The sequence below is a fragment of the Sciurus vulgaris genome (assembly GCF_902686455.1).
Source record: "Sciurus vulgaris genome assembly, chromosome: 1".
NCBI lineage: Eukaryota > Metazoa > Chordata > Mammalia > Rodentia > Sciuridae > Sciurus > Sciurus vulgaris.
The window spans coordinates 36658945-36681435 of NC_136461.1; the positions used below are offsets into that span (position 1 = coordinate 36658945).

General features: G+C 47.5%; 1 protein-coding gene across 1 annotated transcript; it reads left to right on the forward strand.

The window, feature by feature from the left end:
- Positions 1-12821: 12821 nt before the first annotated feature.
- Positions 12822-14390, forward strand: FOXE3 (forkhead box E3; the record flags this gene model as incomplete). The annotated part of the gene is made up of 1 exon (XM_079139175.1): positions 12822-14390. The coding sequence occupies one exon, from the start codon at positions 12822-12824 to the stop codon at positions 13767-13769; it is 948 nt and encodes a 315-aa protein (XP_078995301.1). The 3' UTR covers positions 13770-14390.
- Positions 14391-22491: the final 8101 nt, after the last annotated feature.

The following is a 22491-nucleotide window of genomic DNA, read 5'->3' on the forward strand; positions in this document are numbered from 1 at the left end:
AAAAATTTTTTTTTTAAATCTCTGTTGTATCCCAAACATCTAGCACAGGGCCTGTTATACAGCATGCTCAATAAATATTTGTTGCTTTCCTTGGCAAGGATCAGCCCATGTGTCTTCCAGCCCCTCCTCTCAGATGTTGCAAATGGGCTCACAGTTCCGTGTCTTCTCCTATAGACCTTCTTCTGCCCTTCAGGGATGTTGGAGCTTCTGGATACATTTGGTTGCGTGGCAATGTGAATGGGCCCTGGAGCAGGCCTGCAAGGAAACACGGAGTGTGAAACAATGGGGTACTGATGGGGATGGATTTTGGAAAACACTCTACCCTCATGGAACTTACAGTCTGATGGCAGAAGCAGCCATTAGGCAGCCACCCACAGGACTAAGCAACTGCACCTGTGATAAGTGCTACACAGGTGTAGTCAGAGTGGCATGATGGTGGCAGGGACATCTAGAGAACTCTTTGTAAGAGGGCTGGAGTTTAGGGTGATGGGGGTTTGGAGCCATGAACTTGAAAAGTTAAGTTGCTATAGAAGCTCAGGATGCCCCCTGTAGACTGTCAGCAGTGGGTGCTCCCTGTAGAGGATGGCCATCTGTAAACTGGGTATACGTTCCCACTCTGCCACTTCCAGGCCATAAGCCTCCAGACAAGCCACTTCAGGGATGGAGCACTTGCTTCCTTATCCAGATGAAAAGCCCTGTGATTTGCCTAGGGCATTCAGCAAACCAAGAGCCAGCCCTGTCAATGGGCAGTAGGGAAGCAGATGAATCAGATCTGAGTCCTGGTCACAGGGATCAAGTTCTAGTGGAAGCAAACAGGTACTTGCACAGATAATTATAAGCTATGTGGTAGTGGGTCCAAGTGAGAACTATCAGAAGAGAGCCTAGATATCCCTTTGGGGTGAGTCGAGTGTTACAGAAAAGGTGTTAGGGGAGAAGGCAGTATTTGAGCTGGGCCCAGATAGGTTGGAAGGTTCCTAGGCAGACAGAATGCAGGAACAAAGGCACAGAGGTGAGAGAGTGTGAGGCAGGGGCAGGGGATGGCCAACTGCCTGGTATCCAGCTCGAGCACAGGGTGGACACAGAATTGCTTTCCCTATAACAGCTTGGTTTGTTGCCAGCCCTGAGAACAGCTTCCAGGGCTTCATGCTTCCCAGTCCTTCCCTATGTCCACCTGTACTGTGGGTGGCTTTGGATGTGTTCCTAGGGGACCAGAAGACTGTCTTGTTTCCCGCTTTGCCTCCCTGTTTGGCCTTTCATTCAATTACTTCAAATTGGCCTCCCTGCATCACCTCAGCATTTTCTAGGACAGAATAGTCCTGCTTGCTCCAGGGAGGCCTTCCTGGCCCCTCCCTCCCACACTGACCTTCTTGTCTGATCACTGAAAATGGTTCAGTTTCCTGTACGGTTCCGTGCAATAGTACTCTTTTCAGCAAAAGCCCCTTGTCCTGTGCTGTATTGGGATGCTGTTTTCATAGCAAGAAACCCATGAGGATCTGTTTAAAGAAAGGGGACATGATTACAAGGGATTAGGAGTCTAAAGGAACCTGACGCAGAAAAGGGCTTGGGAAAGCCTTAGGGAACACAAAGGTATTGGGTGTTTTGCCCTACACTGTGCTTTCTTCTCCCCTTAGATCACATGGGGGAAAATGTGGCTGTTCACAGCACCTGACAGGTCCAGTCATGTAAAAAGAATCTCCAAATTCCCAAGAGAGGTTATTGGTCCAACTGGACCAGCAGTCCAAGTCCATCCTGGTCAGCTTTGTATAGGGAGATGGATCACACAGGACCAATGTGGCTGCCAGGCTACCCCTCTGGGAGTCATTTCCAAAGTCATGTGGGCTATTCTGAAAGAAGGAAAATTGTCACAAGTGGAGGAGATACCCAAAAGGTGCCTATTACACACCTATAGTCTAAATGTTCTTTTCCTAGTTCCAGACCATCCCACCAGCCGACTCTGTGACTTCAGGCAAGCGCCTAACCTCTTAGAACTGCAGTTTCTTCACTTGTACACAGAGGAGGGTGGGACTGAATGTTCTGTTGGGCCCTTAACTCTCTAAGACTCTGGGCCAACTATTCAATCTCCTCTGGACCTCAGTTTTCTCCTCTGTAAAATGGGAGTAATGGCACCACCTCATAAAGTTACAGCAGGACAGTGGCTATTGAAATCTCTCAGGAGTTGTGTATGGAATCTCTCAAGAACTGCTAGGGACTCCGGTAGATGTAAATCAGGGTGGCTGACCAGCTCACAATGACTTCCCCCAGGGTTGTGGCTGCAATGTGCCCATGTGTTTGGGGGAATTGCTTTTCCTCTGACTGAGCTGAGAATGGCCACCCTCCTCAGTACTCTGTCAGGAGGGCATGGGCCCCATCCTGGACCACTCAGAGTCCTTCTCAGGGGCTTTTTCCCCAACCACAGCTCTTTCATCTCCATTTTCGGAACTGTAATGAGGGGAGCAGAGGGCAACCAACAGCCAGGGCCCCAATGGGGAGAAAGGTATCTGTAAAAGTGAAGTGGACATGAAGAGGACTCGTGAGTGTTTGGTTCCAGAGAGGCCAAGTCCAGGTTCATCTTTACAACGGTTTATACCCAATACACCTACCTACCTCATTTTTCTTAAGTAGTTTGAGTTGGTGTCAATCACTTGCAACCAGTGACTGCTGATAATACCTTCTGCTTTCCCTCCCTAAGCCTTGGTTTCCTTGCCTGTGAAATGATGAGGCCATATCCCATCCCTTTTCATCTCTGATGCTCTATTACTATATTCATCAGCTTAGTCATTGAATGAATCAGTCTGATAGCACAGACCGATCTGTTCATCTGTTCTATCCCTAGCCCTTTGTTGGATACTGGGAACCTTTTTTTTTTTTTTTTAATATGTATATTTTTTAATTGTAGGTGGACACAATACCTTTATTTTATTTTATTTTTTTATGTGGTGCTGAGGATCAAACCTAGGGCCTCATGTGTGCCAAAACTCCAGCCCTGATACTGGGAATCTTGTTAGAGGAATGATTCAACTCCCCAGGGTGGCAGAGGTTGCTAAATGAGCATTTAGTACCTCCTCTGACAATGACTGTGACAGAGGGAAGTAAGGTGCTATGGGGAAGTCAGAGAAGGACTTACCGCCATCTGGCAGACTTACAGGAGGAGGTGGTATAGGCTGGGCTGTGCAGACAGGGACAGAAAGAAGAGGAAAGATAGAAGAATTAACCTTTGTAAAAGGCCCACAGAAGAATGAGAGAAGGCAAAAGCCTTGAGTGGGAGCAGAAAGGACACAAGAGATGAGATCATAAATTCTCTACTCTTCCTGAATTTATTTGTATTTTTCATGTATGAAGCTTCTGAAAATCCCCGATTGGAGTTTTCAAGTGGAGATAAAAGAAGTGAGTCTTGCCCACAATAAAACCCTGGAGTGAGCGATTCTTTCCTAGTTAGGCTGCCCCGCTAGTCCTTGGCCCCATCAGGGAAGCCATGTTCACAGTCACACCCAGTGGCTCATCCTAAGGCTGTGGGATGCAACTAAATATAGGAAGGCACGTGAGCCTAATGCCAACCAGATGGCCCAAGAGCAGCCAGGCAGGCAGGCTCGAGAGGAGCGCGAACATCCCCCCTCCCTTGTAAGAAACACATTCATTACATTCTGAGCAAAAGCAGCTCACAATGCACCCTGGGGACAACATGCAGTTATTGCCCCCAAACGTGCCAAAGCCCTGTTAATGACTGTATGGCTGCTCTAAGGACACAACTGTTCCAGATGCTGCTTCCTGCCTCCGGAGAGCCCTCTTTCCTAGAGCCCAAGCTTCTGCACACTTTCTGGGGTTCTAGTCTTGGGAGATGTATGCTCTGCTGAAGGTCTTGGGGTGAATGATTGGCCTCTCTGGGTCTCATGGGGAAGGGAAGTTTAGGGGATCTTTGTCTTAAGGTATATTGAGGGGATCTATGGCAGGGACAATGCCTATTGGACTAGCTGTTGGCCTGGCTATTGGCCTGGTGGGGTGGTGAAAGAAGAGGTCCTAGGGCAGGGAGCCTGGAGCCAGGGCTCTCTCTGAGTTGAGGCAGAGAGAAATGGGCTCTAAACTTGGGTGTTTTCAGTTTCTGCATCTATCAATGGTAAGTCTGTGGAGAAGTAGTGATTTCAAACTCAAAATCCCAAACAGGGATTGCTGCCCCTGGATGAGCTTTGGAGTTTGAACCATTTTCTAGCTGGATGATTGGGCAGGTCTAACTCTGTGAAACTCTATTCTCTCATCTGTAAATTGGGGATAGTTTTTGAAATCAACATTTTTTCCAGTTCATGAAGTCATGCATACTTTTTGAAAATTCAATCAAGTTATTTTTGAATAGGTTATACACTTAACAGGATTCCAAATTCAGAATATACAAATACTGTAGCACAAGAAACTCCTGTTTCTTGTTGGTGGTGGTTTTTTTTTTTTTTTTTTTTTTTTTTTTTTTTTTTTTTTTTTGAGACAGGGTCTTTCTATGTTGCCCAGAATGGCCTCAAATTCATGGGCTCAAGTGCTCCTCCTATCTCAGCCTCCCAAGTAGCTGGGATGCCTGACATGTACTATTGTGGCCAGCAGATATAACTGTTGCATTACTACAGATCTCTTCCCCAGAGGTAGCCATTTGTTATTGGTATCTGGCATATTAAGTATCTATAATTTTTAAAAACTTGTTGTTGAAGTATTAACACATATACTGTGAAATGCATATATTACAAGAACACAACTGGGTGAATAATGTTCATGATTTTAATTTCTTAAAAAAATAAAAAGTGGAATCGCCTAAAGATAAAACTGTTGATATTTTGGCCCACTTTCTTCATGTTCTTTTTCAAACATTTGAAACCATGTTGTATAACTTTTATAGCCTGTTTTTTATATAACATGAGCATTTCCTCATGTCACTAAAAATTTCTCAAAAATAGTTCTTTTGAAGTTTTCCTAATGTTCCAAAGAATGGATGCAACCTGACTGCAGGATATTAGGTTCCATTTTTCCTCTATGATAAATAACAGTGATGACCATCCTTGCACATGTGCCATTAAGCACATGCCCCAGGATGAATTCTCAGAAGGGGTAATTACGGAATCAAGTCACAGATAAAACAAAGAGAGAAGGTCAGGCCTGCCTTGAAGAGCCACTGAAAGCATCTGAGATATTATGTAAGGCTTTAGCCTAGTGCTGGGCACAGAAGTGGAGTTCCATGAGTATGAGCCTAAAGGTTCCAGAGAGAAGACAGGTAAGTCAAGTAAGTGTCTACTCTCCTTCTCCCTACCAACCTCCCCACTTCTGCCCACAGGCCTGCCCTTCCTTTCCTAGAGCCTCCTACTGAACCAGATGGGAAAGCCTCAGTCTCATCTGATCTTGATTATTTTAGTTGTTGGAGTCTTGCCAAGTGGTGGGCTGGTGAATGTTTAACAGATGGATCTCAACTGGTGGGGGGCACCCAGATTTGTAGCATTCGCCAATTTCTGTGGTGTAAATACTCCCATGTGGCTTATTTCAAACTGCTAACATGAGGTCACCAAGAGCAGAGCTGGGATGAGATACACACTCTGACCAGCTAGTTGGAGTTGCCTGGAGCACATCAGTTCTCATCTTTTTCTTTTTGGTACTGGGAATTGGACCCATGGCCACTCCACTGAGTTACATATGTGACCCTATTTTTTATTTTGAGACAGGGTCTTGTTAAGTTGCCCAAGCTGACCCTGAACTTGTGTTCCTCCTGCCTTAGCCTCTGGAGTTGCTGGGATTACAGGGGTGCATCATTGTGCTTGGCTCAGTTCTTGTCTGCCTACCAACTCAAGTCTCCCTCTTCTTATTCCCTCCTTGTTCATCTTTTACCCTGGAGTCCTTCCAAGGTGACAGACTTAATATTTTGTGAGAGGTAAATATTGCCAAAGAATAAGAACATCCTCTGTCATTTCTCTAAAGGAGAAACTGAGGTCCATGATAGCCAAACTGACTGCTCCAGGTTTGCCCAGACAGATGATCATTCACAGAGTGTTATTACCTGGTCCCTGTGTGGATGCATCTCAGATGGAAGGCAGTGCTTCCTACTGTGGAAATGCATCACCTTTTCATCCATTCTTCTTCCTTTTCAGTGACCTATCCTAGATCTATAAGGGGCAGTGCCCCAGACCTTGCCCTTAGGAGCTGAGAACCAAGTGGGGAAGCAGGTTATGTGAGCAGCTCATGCAAGGTAGAAAGGTGAATTGGCCATAGAGGTTGCCCTGATGAGTCAATTCCAGTGTGGCCCTCCAGCCTCCTCTCTTCTCTCTTTGCAGCCAATGTCGAGGGCTCCTCTTTCTCCTTCCTAATGGTATCCCTCCGCTCCTCCACCCCCATTGTCTATCCCTGTCCACACAGCAACCTGCTTTATGGGAATGTGACCCATCCCCAGTTCCAGGAGTAGGTAGGTATTAGGCAAAGCCGACATTCCTGCTTGTCAGTGATTGGTCTATGAGTAGAGAAGTGATCCGTTTCTGACCAATGAGAGCTGAGGAGAAATCTGGAGATAGGGGTTGGGAGCTTTCCTCTCCTAAGGGTTAGGCATAGACACCCTCCCTACTTCCAGACAACTGGAATCCAGGTCTTAGATCTGGCTGCTGGCATTACCTTGTGGCAGCCTGAAAGATGAAGCCGACTCATGAGTGCTAGCCAAGCCCAGGGTATGGAGGAAAGGTGGAGCCAGGGCCCTACCTCTGACCTTCTTGTTAGGGAGAATACATATTTGCCTACGGTTTGAATTGGGTTGAATTTTCTATTACTTGACATTGAAAACATGTTAAGTGATAAACACTTCTGGTGCATCATCCACACCGCAAATGCAGGGGTTATTGTGTAACAGGAGTCTTACAGAACTTTCCTATTCAAGTCCTTCAATGACTTCTTTTAGCAGTTAGAACAAAGTCTTTGTTCAGTGTCTCTCTCCCTTCATAATCATTCACTCTCACCCAAATGTCAGCTCCTGAGCATAAGGTAGGAGGGACCCTTGACCTTCCATCTCTGGCTCCCAGAGTCCTGTACAGTCTGCCACCAATGCAGTGCTGTAAAGACTGTTGAATATATGCAGAGGAGGAGGAGCCAGGGGTCAGAGTCCTAGGCTCAATATTGGGCTTTGCACTGACTTGCTTTGGAACTTCAGGCAAGCCTCTCCCTTTTCTGGACTTCAATATCTAATTCTGTAAAAGACATACATTGCACTCTAGCAGTAGATTAAGAATGAGGATTTAAAAAACAACTGGCTACCCCATATGATAGTAGTTGTGCTTTTAATATCCATTGATGGATTAAAAATCATGACAAAAATAAAAACAACTGCAAAGCTTTTAAATGTGGTTGTATTTATCTATCACAACAGCATCTATATCCATTTGAGGAGCATTTGTGCTTGTGTGTGAGACACCATGCATTCGGTTTACAGACAGCACTGGGTGCCACGTGGCTTCCAGATGCCTTTAGTGTGGGGCCCAGTCGTTGGGAATCACTGGCCTAGATCATTGCAGAGTCCTCAGACACTAGGAGCTTTTGTGTCTAACATGGGCCATGGGGGTGTGCAACTTGCACAGGGCCTACAGCAAAGGAGTGGGGTGGGGCGGTTAAAATCGCTCCTGCAACTGGGGCTCAACCAGGCAGCACCACCAGCTTCAGCTTCTCTAGAAAGGAGAACCAGGGAGGCCTGAGGCCCAGAGCTGTCCCAGAGTGCCCAGGCGAGGCAGATGTCAGAACGCTGACAGCCCAAAACCCAAAATGACGTGGAGTATACATATTTCAGATGCCGTGTGTGTGGTTTAGGAGTGGCTGGAATTACACCCCCGGGGCTGAGCCAACATTGTCTGAGCCTGAGCTGAGCCTGGACCCTCCAAAGGCAAGGACCATGTAGGGGGTCTCGGCCCAGGGCCATGGAGCAGAGAGGTGGGGAGGGCAGGAGGCTGATTCCTAACTGGAAATCAGGCTTAGGAACTTTCTGCTCTTTTGGACACGTGTGTTCACTTGTTCATTCATTCATTCAGCGAGATGGTCAGTTGGGCATGCACACAAAGCTCACAGCCTGTGACAGGGTTTCAGGATGACTGGGCTCACCCTGACCCCATAGCTGTTCCCCTTCTTCTGGGGGGAGGCAGGCAGGAGTGTGTGCTGAAGTCCCTGTGGGTACAGTCAGGAGAGAGGTGTTGCAGGCCTTTTGTCTGAGGAAGGAGAAATTGGGAAATGTTTTCTAGAGAAAAAATGGTTATCTTCTGAGAGTGGCTCTCAAGGGACAAAGTCAGAATGCACCAAGCGGGTCAGGGAGGAAAGGCCCCTCCAGGCACAGGAGCAGTGGAAGAAGCCATTTTTCTCTCTGCCTTTGGGAAAGCCCTCAAGGTTTTATGTACTTATTTGTTATCTGTTTTGACAACATGGAGGTGGAGCTTTTTGGAGAGAAACATGAACCTTGTGCAATAAAGGTCTGAGGAGATGAGGGGATGCTGTTTGGGAAAATACATGAGTGTATTTGTATCGAAGGCTGGCAAATTGCATTGTCTTGATTTTGATTAGTAAAGACTCAGAGTGGGAGGGAACCTGGCACTTGGGCTGAAAGTAGCTCGTTTTGGTTCTGTATGGAGTAGGTGTGTTACGAGGATCAGGGTCAGGGGGATGGAGAGAAGTCCCAGAACAGACATGTTTTTGCCTTCAGCACTTTGTACTCACAGTTTTCTCAACCTGGTATCGAGTCATCCTTCCAACTATTTGATACATTTCTACTGTCACCTTTTTTTTTGTACTGGGTATTGAACCCAGGGTCACTTAACCATTGAGTGACATCCCCAGCTCTTTTTCATATTTTATTTAGAGACAGGGTCTCACTGAGTTACTTAGGGCCTTGCTAAGTTGCTGAGGCTGACTTTGAACTCATGGTCCTCCTGCCTCAGCCCCCTGAGCTACTGGAATTACAGGCATGTGCCACTGTGCCCAGCTACTGTCATCAACTCTTGTCAGACGTTACACTAAGTGCCAGGGATCCAAAGATGAATGAGATGTCTGATTTGCCCTCAGTGCATATAGTGCCTACTTGGGGAGAGAAACACATGAAAGGACAATGATAATACAAGGTAAGTGCAATGACAGAGAATGAGACCCAAATCTAACCTGGGTCCTTCCCCACCTGGTCATTTGGAGCTTTACACCTTCCAGGAAACCCTCCTGATTTGGCAGGCTGGGTGAGGTCCCTCTTCCATGTTCCCCACATCCTGCACTGACCACCGTAGCACAAGTGTCTGCTTGTCTGGCTCCTCTTGAGCGCACAAAGGCAGAGAACAGTCTAACTCTTCACTAGGATCCAGTGCTCAGGCAGCCTCCACACACGCGCTTAGGACTGGTGGAATGAAAGAGCTTGAGGAGTGAAGAAGTCAAAGTTACCCTCTCCCTGGATTACTTCCTGAGGCTCTCCCCAGTCGCTGGCCTGCACATGCTTTCTTTCTGAGATTGGCTCAGGCCCCTGAGCTGGGCCCTGTGGGCAGGGCTGGGCTGCTCCTTTCATCCTTAGTTCAGGAGCAGCCTGGCCAGAAGGGGTCTTGCCATAGTGGGTTCCCAGATGTCCTCTACTCCCAGACAGGTTGGAACTGACTGTCTCAGGACCCTGAGGAATGAGCAGGTCGAGTTTAGGGAGTCAGAGGGAGGGAGCCCTGCAGGAGCCCAAGGCCTTTGGGTGGCCAGAGAGGGTCCTGGGGATGGTCTAGGAATTCCTGCAGTTCCAAGCCTCTTCTCTCGCCTCTGGATTTCTGGATTCCTAGACACCATGATAGAGGGCTTTAGAAATAAGTAATTCTGGGATGGTCTCAGACTAGTAACTCTGGAATGGGAATATTCCAGGAAGTCCTAAAGGATCTGGTAACAGCTAAGACCAACCCCTTGGGACTCTCATTGGGTTAACACACCCTCTCTCCAGAGGCAGAGTACCTTTCTCCTAGGCAGAGTACTTGGTAAACTCTGGCCCCACCCTCTGTTCCTTGCCTCAAAGTCTGCAGAGCTGGGGTTGGGGGTAGAGAGTCTTGGGGGATAGTGCAAACAGTTTTGGACAAGGGTGGGAATTTCCACTCCTATCTAGAAAGCCATCAACACTATGTGCCCTGACCTGGGCCTTTGGCCTCCAAAGGGCAGTGGGAAGGCCGGCCCCAGGGCCAATCCCTGGCCATTAATCCCTCCTGCCAGCCTGAATATCCACCCAGTGTGGTCAGACAAAGGACTGCCCAGCCCAGCCACTGTGTTCCTCCCGCCCCAGGGGCTCCACTCAGACGCTGGGCCGCCTGGAATCCAGGCCCATGAGAAAGGGGCCGCCTTCACTGGCCATCTTATGCCCGGATGCTCAGCCGCATCACGTCCGGCCCAGGGCCTGTGAAAAGAGGGCCCAGCCACGCTGAAAACGCGGATTAGCCCTTGGGCCGCCCCCTGACACCGGCCTGCTTGGCTCTGGGAAGCAGGCCCAATGGAGGGGGCCAGACAGTCACAAAGAACTGGAAGAGTCTGGGTTCTCATCCTTTTGGCCCTGCTCCCTGCCCCTACCCTCCTCAGGATTAGCACATTCAATATCATTTATTGAACATATAGTATGTCTCAGGCTGTCATGGATTGGAAAATTGAAAGTATAAGACAATTGCAGTTGGCCATGGGAGGTAATAAGAGTCACTTTTTCCCATGACACCTCACTCATTGGAGGTGTGAGGCAGAGGTCTCAAACTAGTAACTCTTCAGGGGCTCCATCCTTAGGGAGAGGGGGAAAGGAGGTGACTGAGGCTCCATCAGCACTGGTTCTCTATCCAAGTCTAGCTGCAGGAATATGCTACACCTGACTGAAAAGACGCCCTGCTTCTCTCCTTAAGCTCCTGCTTACTGGAAATCCTAATTGTGTAGTAGGGGAAAAGTACTTCTTTCCATGTGGGCCAGGCATTTTTGTACATAGTCTCATAACAACACTGAGAAGAGACATTATCACTTTTATTTGGCAGGTAAGAAAACTGAGGCACAAATGAGAACTGGCTCCAGGTCACTCTACTCTTGGAGCTAGAGTCCCTCCTGCTGCAGTTGTTTTTTTGGCCCTCCTCTCTGGTGAGTTGTTTGGTGTGACTGCATTTTCTTGTGCTCAGGCTGTAGAAAGCAATGTGCAGAGGGTATTGAGGAACCACCTATTTGAGCATCATTGTTACGAGTGGAGCAAATGTCATCTCCTTCCTCTCTACTTTCCTAGTCCCCAGCCTGCCTCTCTCATAGCTGGAAATTGTCCGTGTCTCCACCAGGTTATAAGTCATGTTGTCTCTGTCTTGTCCTGAATATTCCCAAACAGCCTAGCCCAGGATGTCAGGGCAACCTGTCTGTGATATCTATTACTCTGATTGATCACTAGGGTTGATTCAGTTGACCTCACTGGCTAGGTGGGTGTCCTCTTCCTCCCTTATCACTCCACATGCATCCCTCTCAAAGTTCTATGATTGGTCGAAGAGGAGGACCTTCTGATAGGGGAACACCATCCATAGAAGATGGTTCTACCCCTGCTGGAACCTCCATGCAAGCTCTCAAGGTCTAAAGGGCTTGGCTCAGAAGTACTTGGTGAATGAGGTAGGCTGACCTGAGCTTATGAGAACTGAAGGAGGGATGGATTCAGGATCCATGTGGCATAGACAGGACTTGGCAGTGGCCTAGATATAGGGACTGAGGCAGCCCTCCAAGTCCCTTGACTACAAAGTGGTTTAGGACAGGACTCCTTCACTCTTTGGTTCCCTCTGCATGATAGTGGTGTTGTACTGTCCAAACTGTTTTTAACAAAAACTGCCAACACTCCCTATTCCGCAATGAGACAAGAGTGTGATGTCTCTGGATTAGAAAGCCACTCTCAGATCTTTAGTCTGTAGAAGCTTTTGGGGGAGGGGGGGTCTGTCACCCAACTGATAACTGTTCCTTAGAGCTCTGGAAGCTGTGCAGAGCTATTTGTGCATTTTTTTTTTTTTTTTTTCCTGTGTGGGTGCTGTGTGTGGGGGTGAGGGACAAAAGGAGAAGGGAAATAGTTTTATTGAACAGGAGAGGTGTGGAAACCTGCAGCGAGAAGGGCATCTCCAACTGTGGGTTTTGAGGGACTCTTGATTTAAAGCAGTTGGATCACTTTTTACTATGTTTTCAGAGAAAGCTCACAAGGCCTGCAGCAAGGGTAGAACAGAGATGTGGGAGAGGGAGGAGAGAGAGGAGATGATGACCCTGATGGGGGGGGGGGTCTCCAAATATTCTTCCTAGAGCCTGTCTCTGCCCCTGCCCTTCTCTGTGACCTCTGCCCTGGTTCCCTACTGTCCAACCATGGCCCGGGGCTTCCCTGAGCAAGACTTCTTTCATCCCTGTTCCATGGGGATTGAAAGACCTGAGCATGGAGGGGATCTGTCTATGGGGAGGGAGGAGCAAAATGGGGAGAGGGCCAGGAGAGTGCGCTGAATGGGTGGATTTGTGATTGGGATTGACCCAAAGGGGAGGGGGTAGAGGGAGGGGCGGAAAGGGAAGGGGCTAATCAAATACCGTGGGTTGGGGCTAGGGCCTCGGGGCTGACCCAGTGGAGATGGGGAAGAGATGAGGCAGGGTCTGGGAAAAACTGACCCCAAAGGATGAGACTGAAGGAGGGGCGAAATTGAGGGGGCAGTGAGACAGTAAAGGGGCTGGGAAAGCAAAATAGAGGGGAGGCTCAGGCCAACTGGGAAGGTTCGAGCCCTCTCCCCTGGTGGGGAGGGGGTTCTGTCTATATAAGGCAGCTGTGCGGCTCCTGCTCTCCCCGAACCGCGGGCAGGGTCTGCCACATCCCGATGACCGGGCGCAGCGACATGGAGTCGCCCGCCGCGTTCTCTGGCTTCCCGGCCCTACCCTCCGTCGCGCCGTCGGGGCCGCCGCCGTCGCCGCTGGCCGGAGCCGAGCCCGGACGGGAGCCCGAGGAGGCGGCTGCGGGCGGCGGGGAGGCGGACCCCACGCCCGCGCCGGGCCCGGGGCGGCGGCGGCGGCGGCCCCTGCAGCGCGGGAAGCCTCCCTACTCGTACATCGCGCTCATCGCCATGGCGCTGGCGCACGCCCCGGGTCGCCGGCTCACGCTGGCCGCCATCTACCGCTTCATCACCGAGCGCTTCGCCTTCTACCGCGACAGTCCGCGCAAGTGGCAGAACAGCATCCGCCACAACCTCACGCTCAACGACTGCTTCGTCAAGGTGCCCCGCGAGCCGGGCAACCCGGGCAAGGGCAACTACTGGACGCTGGACCCCGCGGCCGCCGACATGTTCGACAACGGCAGCTTCCTGCGGCGCCGCAAGCGCTTCAAGCGCGCCGAGCTGCCCGCGCACGCGGCCGCGCCGCCGGGGCCCCCGCTGCCCTTCCCCTACGCGCCCTACGCTCCCGCGGGCCCGGGGCTGCTCGCTCCGCCGCCCGCCGCCCCCGGGCCCGCACCGCCCGCGCGCCTCTTCAGCGTCGACAGCCTGGTGAGCCTGCAGCCCGAGCTGGCGGGGCTGGGCGCCCCCGAGCCGCCCTGCTGCGCCGCGCCAGACGCCGCCGCCTTCCCGCCCTGCGCGGCCGCCGCCTCGCCGCCACTCTACTCGCAGGCCCCCGACCGCCTGGGGCTGCCCCCCACGCGCCCTGGTCCCGGCCCGCTGCCCGCCGAACCCCTCCTGGCCTTGGCCGGACCGGCCGGCGCCCTCGGCCCGCTGAGCCCCGGGGAGGCCTACCTGAGGCAGCCGGGCTTCGCGCCGGGGCTGGAGCGCTACCTGTGAGCTTTCTCTCGTGGGCAAGGGCTCCTGTGGGCCTCAGGACTGCAGCGTGCCTTGTGGGCGGCTCCGTCGCGGCCACCACCCTCCACCGCCCGCTTGGGGCGCTCCTCTGAGACCCCCATCTTTGCCTCCTGAATTGAACACATTTGCAGAATCCTTCAGTGTCCTCCAACCCTGGGGAGACTCCCTCCGTCTCGACACCTGACTGAAAGGTCCCCTCCAGTTTGTGAGCCCTTCATGTCTTCTCCCTCTACTTATGAACCCCCATCTTTGCATCCCCACAGCGGTATGGGTCCCTGGGAGCTAGACTTCCACCAGCGAGCTCCCCCAGGTGTCCTGGTGAGTTCCAAGTCTCTGGAACCTTTGGTCTCAACTGCCTCCTCAACTGACTCTACCTGGTCAACCTCATCTCGTGTTTTGCCAATACATTAGAGGTCAGACTGCTGGGTTCATTACTTGTCCCTCACCCACCGCCATTTACCTATCTGTCCTCTGTTTCTCAACTCCCCTTCCACCCGGATATACCAGGCTGCCCTGTTCCAGGCCCTGAGGACAGTTCTTGGAGATTTCTGAGACAAGCAGCCCCAAGGACTCCTGGCTGAAAGGGGAATTAGTGGGCTTCTATGTCTGCCCTACGCCCTGGAAAGCATAGGATTTATCAGGTTATTATTTTTTAATTAAATCTGGTTTAATTAAAAAGAAAGAAAGAAGCCTTTCACTGGGCTTGGTGTGCTGGCTGGTGACTCGGGAGTGTTTGGGGGAGGACAGTGGGTGAGTTTTGCATCTTGGGATGCCACACAGGGTGAACCCTCTTGTGAGTCATCAGGCGGAGACTCATGAAATGCAGGAAGGAGGTGATTCGGCATAACTGCACATTGGCCGAGCCAAATCCCATCATCTGCATCTCAGCCTGGTAGAGATGAGATAGGATGTTCATGGGTGTTTGCATGCTTATGTGAGTGCATTTGGGCAGCATGCTTGCCTGCTATTTGGCATCATCTTTTGGATAAGGGAGCACTGACCTTCATTCATTCTTCAGAGTGAATATTTAATGTGGTAAGTACTGTTAGGCACTGCAGATACATTGCTGAACGAATGGGCAAAGACTGCCTCATGGAGTGTGTAGATCAGTGGGGAAAAGACATTAATTATCACTGCTCAGAGAAATGAGATAAATGCTGTAGAGCCTTGTACTCAAAATGCAGTCTATGGACCAACAACATCATCTGGAAGCTCCTAGAAATGCAGGATTTCAGGTGCCACATTTTAACAAAATTCCCTCATGATTAGTATGTGCACTAAGCTAGAGGAAAGGCAACAGGCTCAGGCTGAAGGCTCAGTCTAAAAGAGTAAGGCTCCCTACCATAGAAGAGTGAGATGGTCACAGACCACACCACCCTTCTGAGCCTCACTTCTGGGGTGGGACATGCATCGTAGGCTGTGCCCCCTATTTTACCGCTTCTGCTGAATTGAGATGCAGCAGCATTGATCTGAGCTAATTCATGCCTGACCCAGCACCAAGGACAGGGCGGCACTGAGCAGGATACTCACAGGTTAAAGTGTGAGGGAGGGAGCTGGATGTTGAGCCAAATGGTAAGTATTAGGCTTTTCCAAGCTTCCTGCCCAGGGTTCTCAGTCTAGTTGGGCCTGGATTAGGGGTAGGGAGTGTGTAGAAGAGGGTTTGTCTTGAACCTAGGGAGTATGTGATTTGTTTGTTGAACGTGCCTGATGCACTGTCCTAGATATCATTCTTGGGTGGTGATGGAGGGTGAGGGTGAGCAGATCGTAAAGGGCAAAGGTACAGGGAATCTAGGAAGGAGGAAGGGCTGTCTTTGGAGGTAGGGCAGTGGAGTAAAAGGTGCCCTGTGTAGACCCTTTCCCCCAACTATTACCTGCTTTGTCAGATCCAGTTTGCCTGATGTATAGCAGCTTTTTAATATTTGTTGAATGGTTGACTGAACAAATGAATCCCTAGGGACTAATACTGTGCCTAACTTTCCAAATTATGACTAAGTAGGCAGTAGTTTGGCACTTTTTAAAAAAATCCATTGTTACTTGCAGTCCTCACAGTGACTTGTGTAAAAGGCAAAAAGAGGAGAAAGAGGTGGACGTAGAGGCAATTTCCCCACTTGTCAGTTGAGGAGACTGAACCTCCCTGGACTCAGTATGCAGCAGAAAATCCAGCCCTGGGTTTTCTAAACAGAGCTCCACAGAGATCAAAATCCGCAAATGGTATTACAGCCCCTTTTCCTGCCTCAGAGCACCTGTTGATAAATTCCTCCTGAATTCAAGAAATGCCCAGGGAAAGACAAGACCTTCTCACTGTCCTGAAGTCAGAAAGTGTTTCCTGATCTCTGAATTCCCCTATCGTCATCACTCTTCAGGTCTTAGTTCCAGGATCTTTGAGCCCTTGGAAGACAAGAAGGCAATATCTGTAGGGAAATTCTAGAAAGGTAACCGCTGAACTGGAAAGTCAGAAACATTTTTATTTCTAAAACGCCTCCTGAATTTTTCTTTATTCAAGGACTTGCTGTGTGCCAGGCTCTGTGCTCAACTCGGAGGCCAATAGAGATACAAATTAGATGCTTTTAATGTCCTCAGAGAGTTCATAGTCTGGAAAGCTATAGGTCATTTGGCAGATGTTGGAAAAAACAAAAACTTAACCCAACCCTGTCTTCAAAGTCACCATTTTTTAATCCATCAGTAAGATTTCAACATTCTTTTTCCTTTTAGGTGAAAAAATACTCTAAATAGAACCTTTGAAATTGTTAAATAGATCTTTTGCCTTTTCATTCTTGTAGAAACCTACAAGTCGGTTATTCTGAAGACACATTTTAAATGCTTAACTTTAATTTTTGCTAAGTTGAAACAATCCCATAATCTAACAAGTCAGGTAATAATCAAAGGCTTACAGTGGTGTCTTACCCCACTTCTTTGGAAACCTGCATCTTCCCCTACACATCTACTTTCAATTCATGTTTGTTTCTTTTGGAATATATTTCCATATTTCCATGCTTATACTCCTCTCTCTTAAAACAGTGATTAACTTTCTATTATAGTAGATGATTATTTACCTCTAAAATCTCTATATCTTCCCATTTCTTCACTAACTTTTGGTTAATTCAGTTCTTAGTATTTACATTATTATTACTGTATAAATATTGTTCTTTGATAAACTACTAGTACGCCATGATTACAACTCCTTTTTTGGGGTGTGCAACTTTTAATTTTTCCCAGAGTTAATAATGTCTTGGAGTTTTTTTATTTGCTCAGCTTCCTTTGTACCTACTGCTAAATCTTCCCATACCTTCTGATAGCACTCTAGTAGAATTTTTTGAGTCAAACTTATTGGGAAATCCATTACTCCTTTTGGTTGTATGCTTTTGCCTTCCTGGAGGCATCTCTCCCAGATCCCTCCATCCTCCAGCTCCAATCTGGACTGACTTTCCATGTCTGCTGCACAGATGTGGACCAGGAATTTCCCTTCACTGTTATCCTGGGAATTCCCTCCATCTCTGTCTTGTGTTGAATCTTTGTTTCCTGGATTCCATATCTTCCTTTTTCTTGGTTTATTTCCTTGTTCCAGCAGAGGTAAATTGTTTTGGAAACTGCACATCTGAAATTAAGATGACTGTTTTAGCATGAGAAGAAAAGCATGTATTTTGACAATGAAATACTTGAGTCAAAACTGTGTTTCTGCAAACTTTTATGGAAGAGATTGGGGAATAGGAGAATGGGAAGTATTTTCTCAGCTTAGTATGCACTTCCTCCAGGGAAGCTAGCTCAGTGTAAGTGGGCAGGAGGATGAAGGCAGGGGATCATTGAGAACTCCTTATAGGAGAAGAAGATCTAGAAGAAAAGCCCGAGAGGGGGCTGTGACCTAACTTCAGTGGCTTTGGGCCCAAGATGGTGCTGAGTTTGTCTGAAGGCTTTCTGGGTCCAGCTAATGAAAGAAGGCAACCCTGGCACATGGAAGCCTGAGTATAGAGGAAAGTGGAACCTTTGGTAGGGACGCTGACAATGATGACAACAGAAAGGCTCATTCAGGCAACTTTCAGAGTTCTGGGCACCTGGGAATGCAGGTAATTACCTGGGAAAGAAAAATAAGTAATGTGGAGGGCCCTCCAATGTAGTGACTGGGTTATTTTAAGCCCATTTGAAGTATCTCTATGAAAGTTCCTAGAAGTATGGAGGCAGAGGGAGTATTTTAGAAGATAAAGGAGGTTAATATGTCTACTTTAAAGGAAAAAATTATGTAGACCTCTAGTATTGACTTTAAACTTTTGTTATAATGTCACTTAGTATGTGTAGGTACAAACTCTTTAAGCTTCTACTTCTTATGTAACTGTTAAACATTTTTATCAATTAAATTCAAACAGAGCAACAACATAAAAATTCAAGTTCATAGCATTAATCAAATTTTTAAAAAAAGATACTATTTAGCTGAAACTAAATCACTTGCACCATGACTGTGATGTTGATTTCTCTGTAGCAGATCTTTTGGGCTTGGAATGCCTTGAGCTGTGTGATGACTAAATTCATCCACCATTTTTTGCTTTTGAACAAACTGAAACTATTCCTTCATGAAACAGGTGAGGCCATCAGCTGGCCCAAATGCAGCATTTATTTATAAATCTACATATATTGCCCCATCTCACTTGATAAGTGCAAATGAAGATTCTAAATATCAGATTTCTTTTATAAGGAGGATATCTAGGTGACCCTGATTATGCTTTTATTAATGTATTTAATATTATCATTGCAATGAAAAAACATTTAAAAATTCTCAATTTCCTACATGTATAAGAACATATTCTTGGGTCAGACTTCAAATGAAGCAAATGAATATTTTAAAATGCTTATCTAAATAAATAACTTTGGTTAGAAGAAAACTAATATTATAGAATTCCTAAATCAATAAAATGAGAACAGTATATATTAAAATCCATAGGATGGGACTGGGGATATAGCTCAGCAGTAGAGCACTTGCCTAGCATGTGTGAGGTTTGATTTTCACACTGGAAAAAAAAAAATTCATAGGATGTAGCCAAACTTGTGTTCAGAGGAAATTTCATAGCTCCCATGCATGCTATGGAGATGGTGTTAGAAAGCTGGAGTGGAGGGAGACCAGTTAAAAGGCTCCTGCTGTATCCAGGTAGAACAGGATGGTGGCTTGGTGGAGATGGAGAAAAGAAGACATACAAAGACATAGAAACTGCCAACCATTGACTGAAATCCCAAATCACCAAGACCACAAAGTTTCCCATTTAGCCATAGCTTCATGCTGACTCAGAAAACTTAGTGACTCCTGGTCTGGGCCGACTGATTTAAGGAGTAACTAATCTCAGGCCTATGAGATTAGTTCTTCTGTAAGAAAAAGAAAACATTGTCAGAGCAGTTCTTCTCACTGTTCCCACTGGAGGGCACCTCGCTGGTCTGTTTTATCTGTTAAGCCATCAGAGAAACTATTTTTCTAGTTATATAAATCGATACAGAAAAGAGGAAAAATGGAAATCATCCCAAGTCAACCTACCTATTTATGTTCTCAAAGCCTGATAAGGGTGATCCTACTGTATACAGTCTAATATCACATATAAAAGAAGATGGAAATTTTCTCAGCAAATTGAATCCAGGAGTGCAATATAAAAAGTACACCACCAAATGCTTATTCATAGAATCAAATGTTTATTCATAGAATGCAAAAATGGCATTATTAAGACTATTAGGATTATTATTATCACCCCTTTGTAGAAGCTATAAAGCATCACCTTTATAAACAATGCACCTGGAGTTCTTAAGTCCAGTGACTTACCCAGGTCAAACTGCCAAGAGACATTCAGAGCTTGAGTCTGGGTCTGTCTGACTCCGAAGTCATTCTCCTTTCTCAGAGAAGTAAGTGGAGGTGGAAACTTGGATGGAAAACTCCCGGCACTAATGACTTTCCTGTTTACCCCAACATCCTCCTTCCCCACACCCACAGTCCTTATCTTGAAAGGGATCTTTCTGAGTCAGGTGACAGGTCTTTGGTTTCCTCTTTTCTCCACTCTGTTCTCGGCTCCCTCCCAGCTCCATGCTGCCCCTCTCCCTTTCCTTTTTTTATACTCCATCCTTCTTCTTCCTGATCAATTTTGTGGGGACAAATGCGCCACCTATTGGCCACCTCCTGTGTACCAGACTTGAGTAGGAAATCACTGGAATGAAGCCAGGATCCATTTGGATGCTCTCTGGGGCTGGTGGGGAGGGGAGGCTCTGGTGGCTGAAAGGCACTTGCTCTAGTGGGAAACCCAATTATCTGGCGTGGAAGAGGAAAATTGGCTGCAGTTCACACCTCCTCTGAGAAGCCCTCCCAGATCTTCCATATTCCTCCCGTCCCCTTCTTCTTGGCAGCCCTTGGTAGCTGTCCCACTGCAGGGGAGCTTGGAATGGGAGTGGAATGGGTGTTCCAGGTGCACAGAATTAATCTACTCTATAAGAGGGAAATTGAGGAAAGGGTGTGTCATGGGCTGGGGGCAGAAAACCTGAGGTCTAGTCCTAGGGCAAACACTTAAGACAAGTCCTTTCCTTTTTCTGTCCCTCCCAGCAATTCCTAACTTTCCCAAGCTTCTTGATTGTGCCAGGCCCTATTTTCCCCAACTGCAGGCTCAGAGATGAAGCAGATACTGTCCCAGATCAGAGAAGTCAAATATTGGTGGATATGACAATATAGTATGTAGAGTGCTTTATATGATGAGGGAACTGTAGGTCACCTGGTCACTCACCAGTTTGAGCCTCTGCTCTGCCCTCAGCCTTAGTGTCCTCTGAAGACAGAATGTGTCCTATTCTCTGTGTCTGGGTAGGGGTGGTCTTTGTAATCAGCAGGAAAGATTTTCTACTCTGCTTGAATGTGGGCTTCCCAGATAGGACCTGTTTTCTTTCCTAAACTATCTCACTCACTGGGCAGTCTGGGCCTTTGGCCTGGGCTGTCCTTAGGTTGTAGATGGTTGAGGAAGAAAATCAGAGATAGGAGATCTGAACCCTTCTTGGAGGAGACACAGGCCACAACCTGAGCATCTATCTCCTTGACTTGCTGGGATGGAGGAGTGCAGGGGGGCCTTGTGGGCTCACAAAGGCAAGGCTTCCTGGAGGAGCTTGGTTCTGGGTTGGGTTCGAAGGAAAGGGAGGGAGGTGCTGTTGGTTCCTATGAAAACCCCTCTTCCTCCCTCCATCCTAATCCCTGCCTAACCTGGCCAACTGAAAAAAACTGATTACTTTTAAAGCAATTTATATGGAACTAAGGGAGGGAGGGAGGCGGTCAAAGACAGAAGAAAGGGAGCAGAACAGGAGGGAAGGGTGGCAGATCTGGGATCCCACCTAGCTGTCTTGCCTACTTCCCTTCTGGTGGGCCAGTGGTGGACCCCTACAGATACCACAAAGCTGGCTTGCACATCCTCTGCCTTCAGTACTCACATCCACCAACTATATTTTCAGGCTGGAGTCCATAGGAAGTGTTATTACTGTTGCCCCTAGCAATGATTTTAGTGTTATCTAGAGCAATGGTTTTTATTATTGTATGTGCTGCACATTTATCCTTTATTGGAATGATTCAATTGTTTCTTTTAAAGCATTTATTTTTGAATAGGTAATATATTCACTTGGCTTTAAAAGTATTCCATGAATGTTAGGTGTAGTGGTATACACCTTTAATCCCAGCAACTGGAGGCTGAGGCAAGAGGATAGCAATTTCAAGGCCAGCCTCAGCAACTTAGCAAGGCCCTGTCTCCAAAAAAAAAAAAAAAAAAAAGGGCTAGGGATGTAGCTTGGTGGTAAAGCACTCTTGGGTTTAATCCCCTGTACCAAGAAATAAATAACTTTTGAACTATCCTATGAAAATTCTCTCTTCCATTCTTGTTTCCTAATTGCCCTAACAGATAAGCAGTTATTCATTTTTATTCATCCTTCTAGACATTTTTGTTGCATATAGAAAGCAATGCAAATATGACATGATTTTTCTCTTCAAAGGAAAAAAAAACATTAGAAGCATAAATGTTTACATTGTTCCATATCTTAATTTTTTTCACTCTACAACATACCTTAGAGCTCTTTCAGATCAATAAAGAGCTTCTTTATTCTACTTTACACAGCATAGTATCTATTCTGTGGAAGTGCTATTCTTTGCTTAGCCATCCCCTTATTGAGGGGCATTTATATCGTTTCCAACCTTTTAGCACTCCAAACAGTGTTTCAAGGAGAGCTTGTACGTATTCCATACCATATGGGTACAGATATTTCTTCAGGAGAAATCTCTAAAAGTAGATTTCCATGTAGCCCTTGTAAGGGCACTGGGCTCCCTGTGTACTGGCTCTTTCAGTAGCTATCCCCTTTTGTTTCTCAAAGGGACCCTTGGGGACTATGGTCAGGTTTTTTTTTTTTTTTTTTTTTTTTTATCCAACTCCTTCGCCCTTGTGCCCAGGGCCTTCCTGCCAGTGTTGCCAGGTCCCCTCATCAGGTATTTTGGCTTCTGATCAGAGAAGCCTGAGTTCTTGTCTCTCCTATTCTGGTGCCCGTTCCCTGGCTATCACGTTGTCCCGGGTGATGTCTCCTTCTATCTTCTACCCCAGCCCTGGGCATCAGTCGCAGGTGTGGAGAAGCACACCTTTCAGGCTTCCAGGCTCTCTGATGCATGCTGCTCTTACCCCATTTGGACTCCTGTCTTCTGACTGCGGGATCATGTTCTAAGATCTGCCTT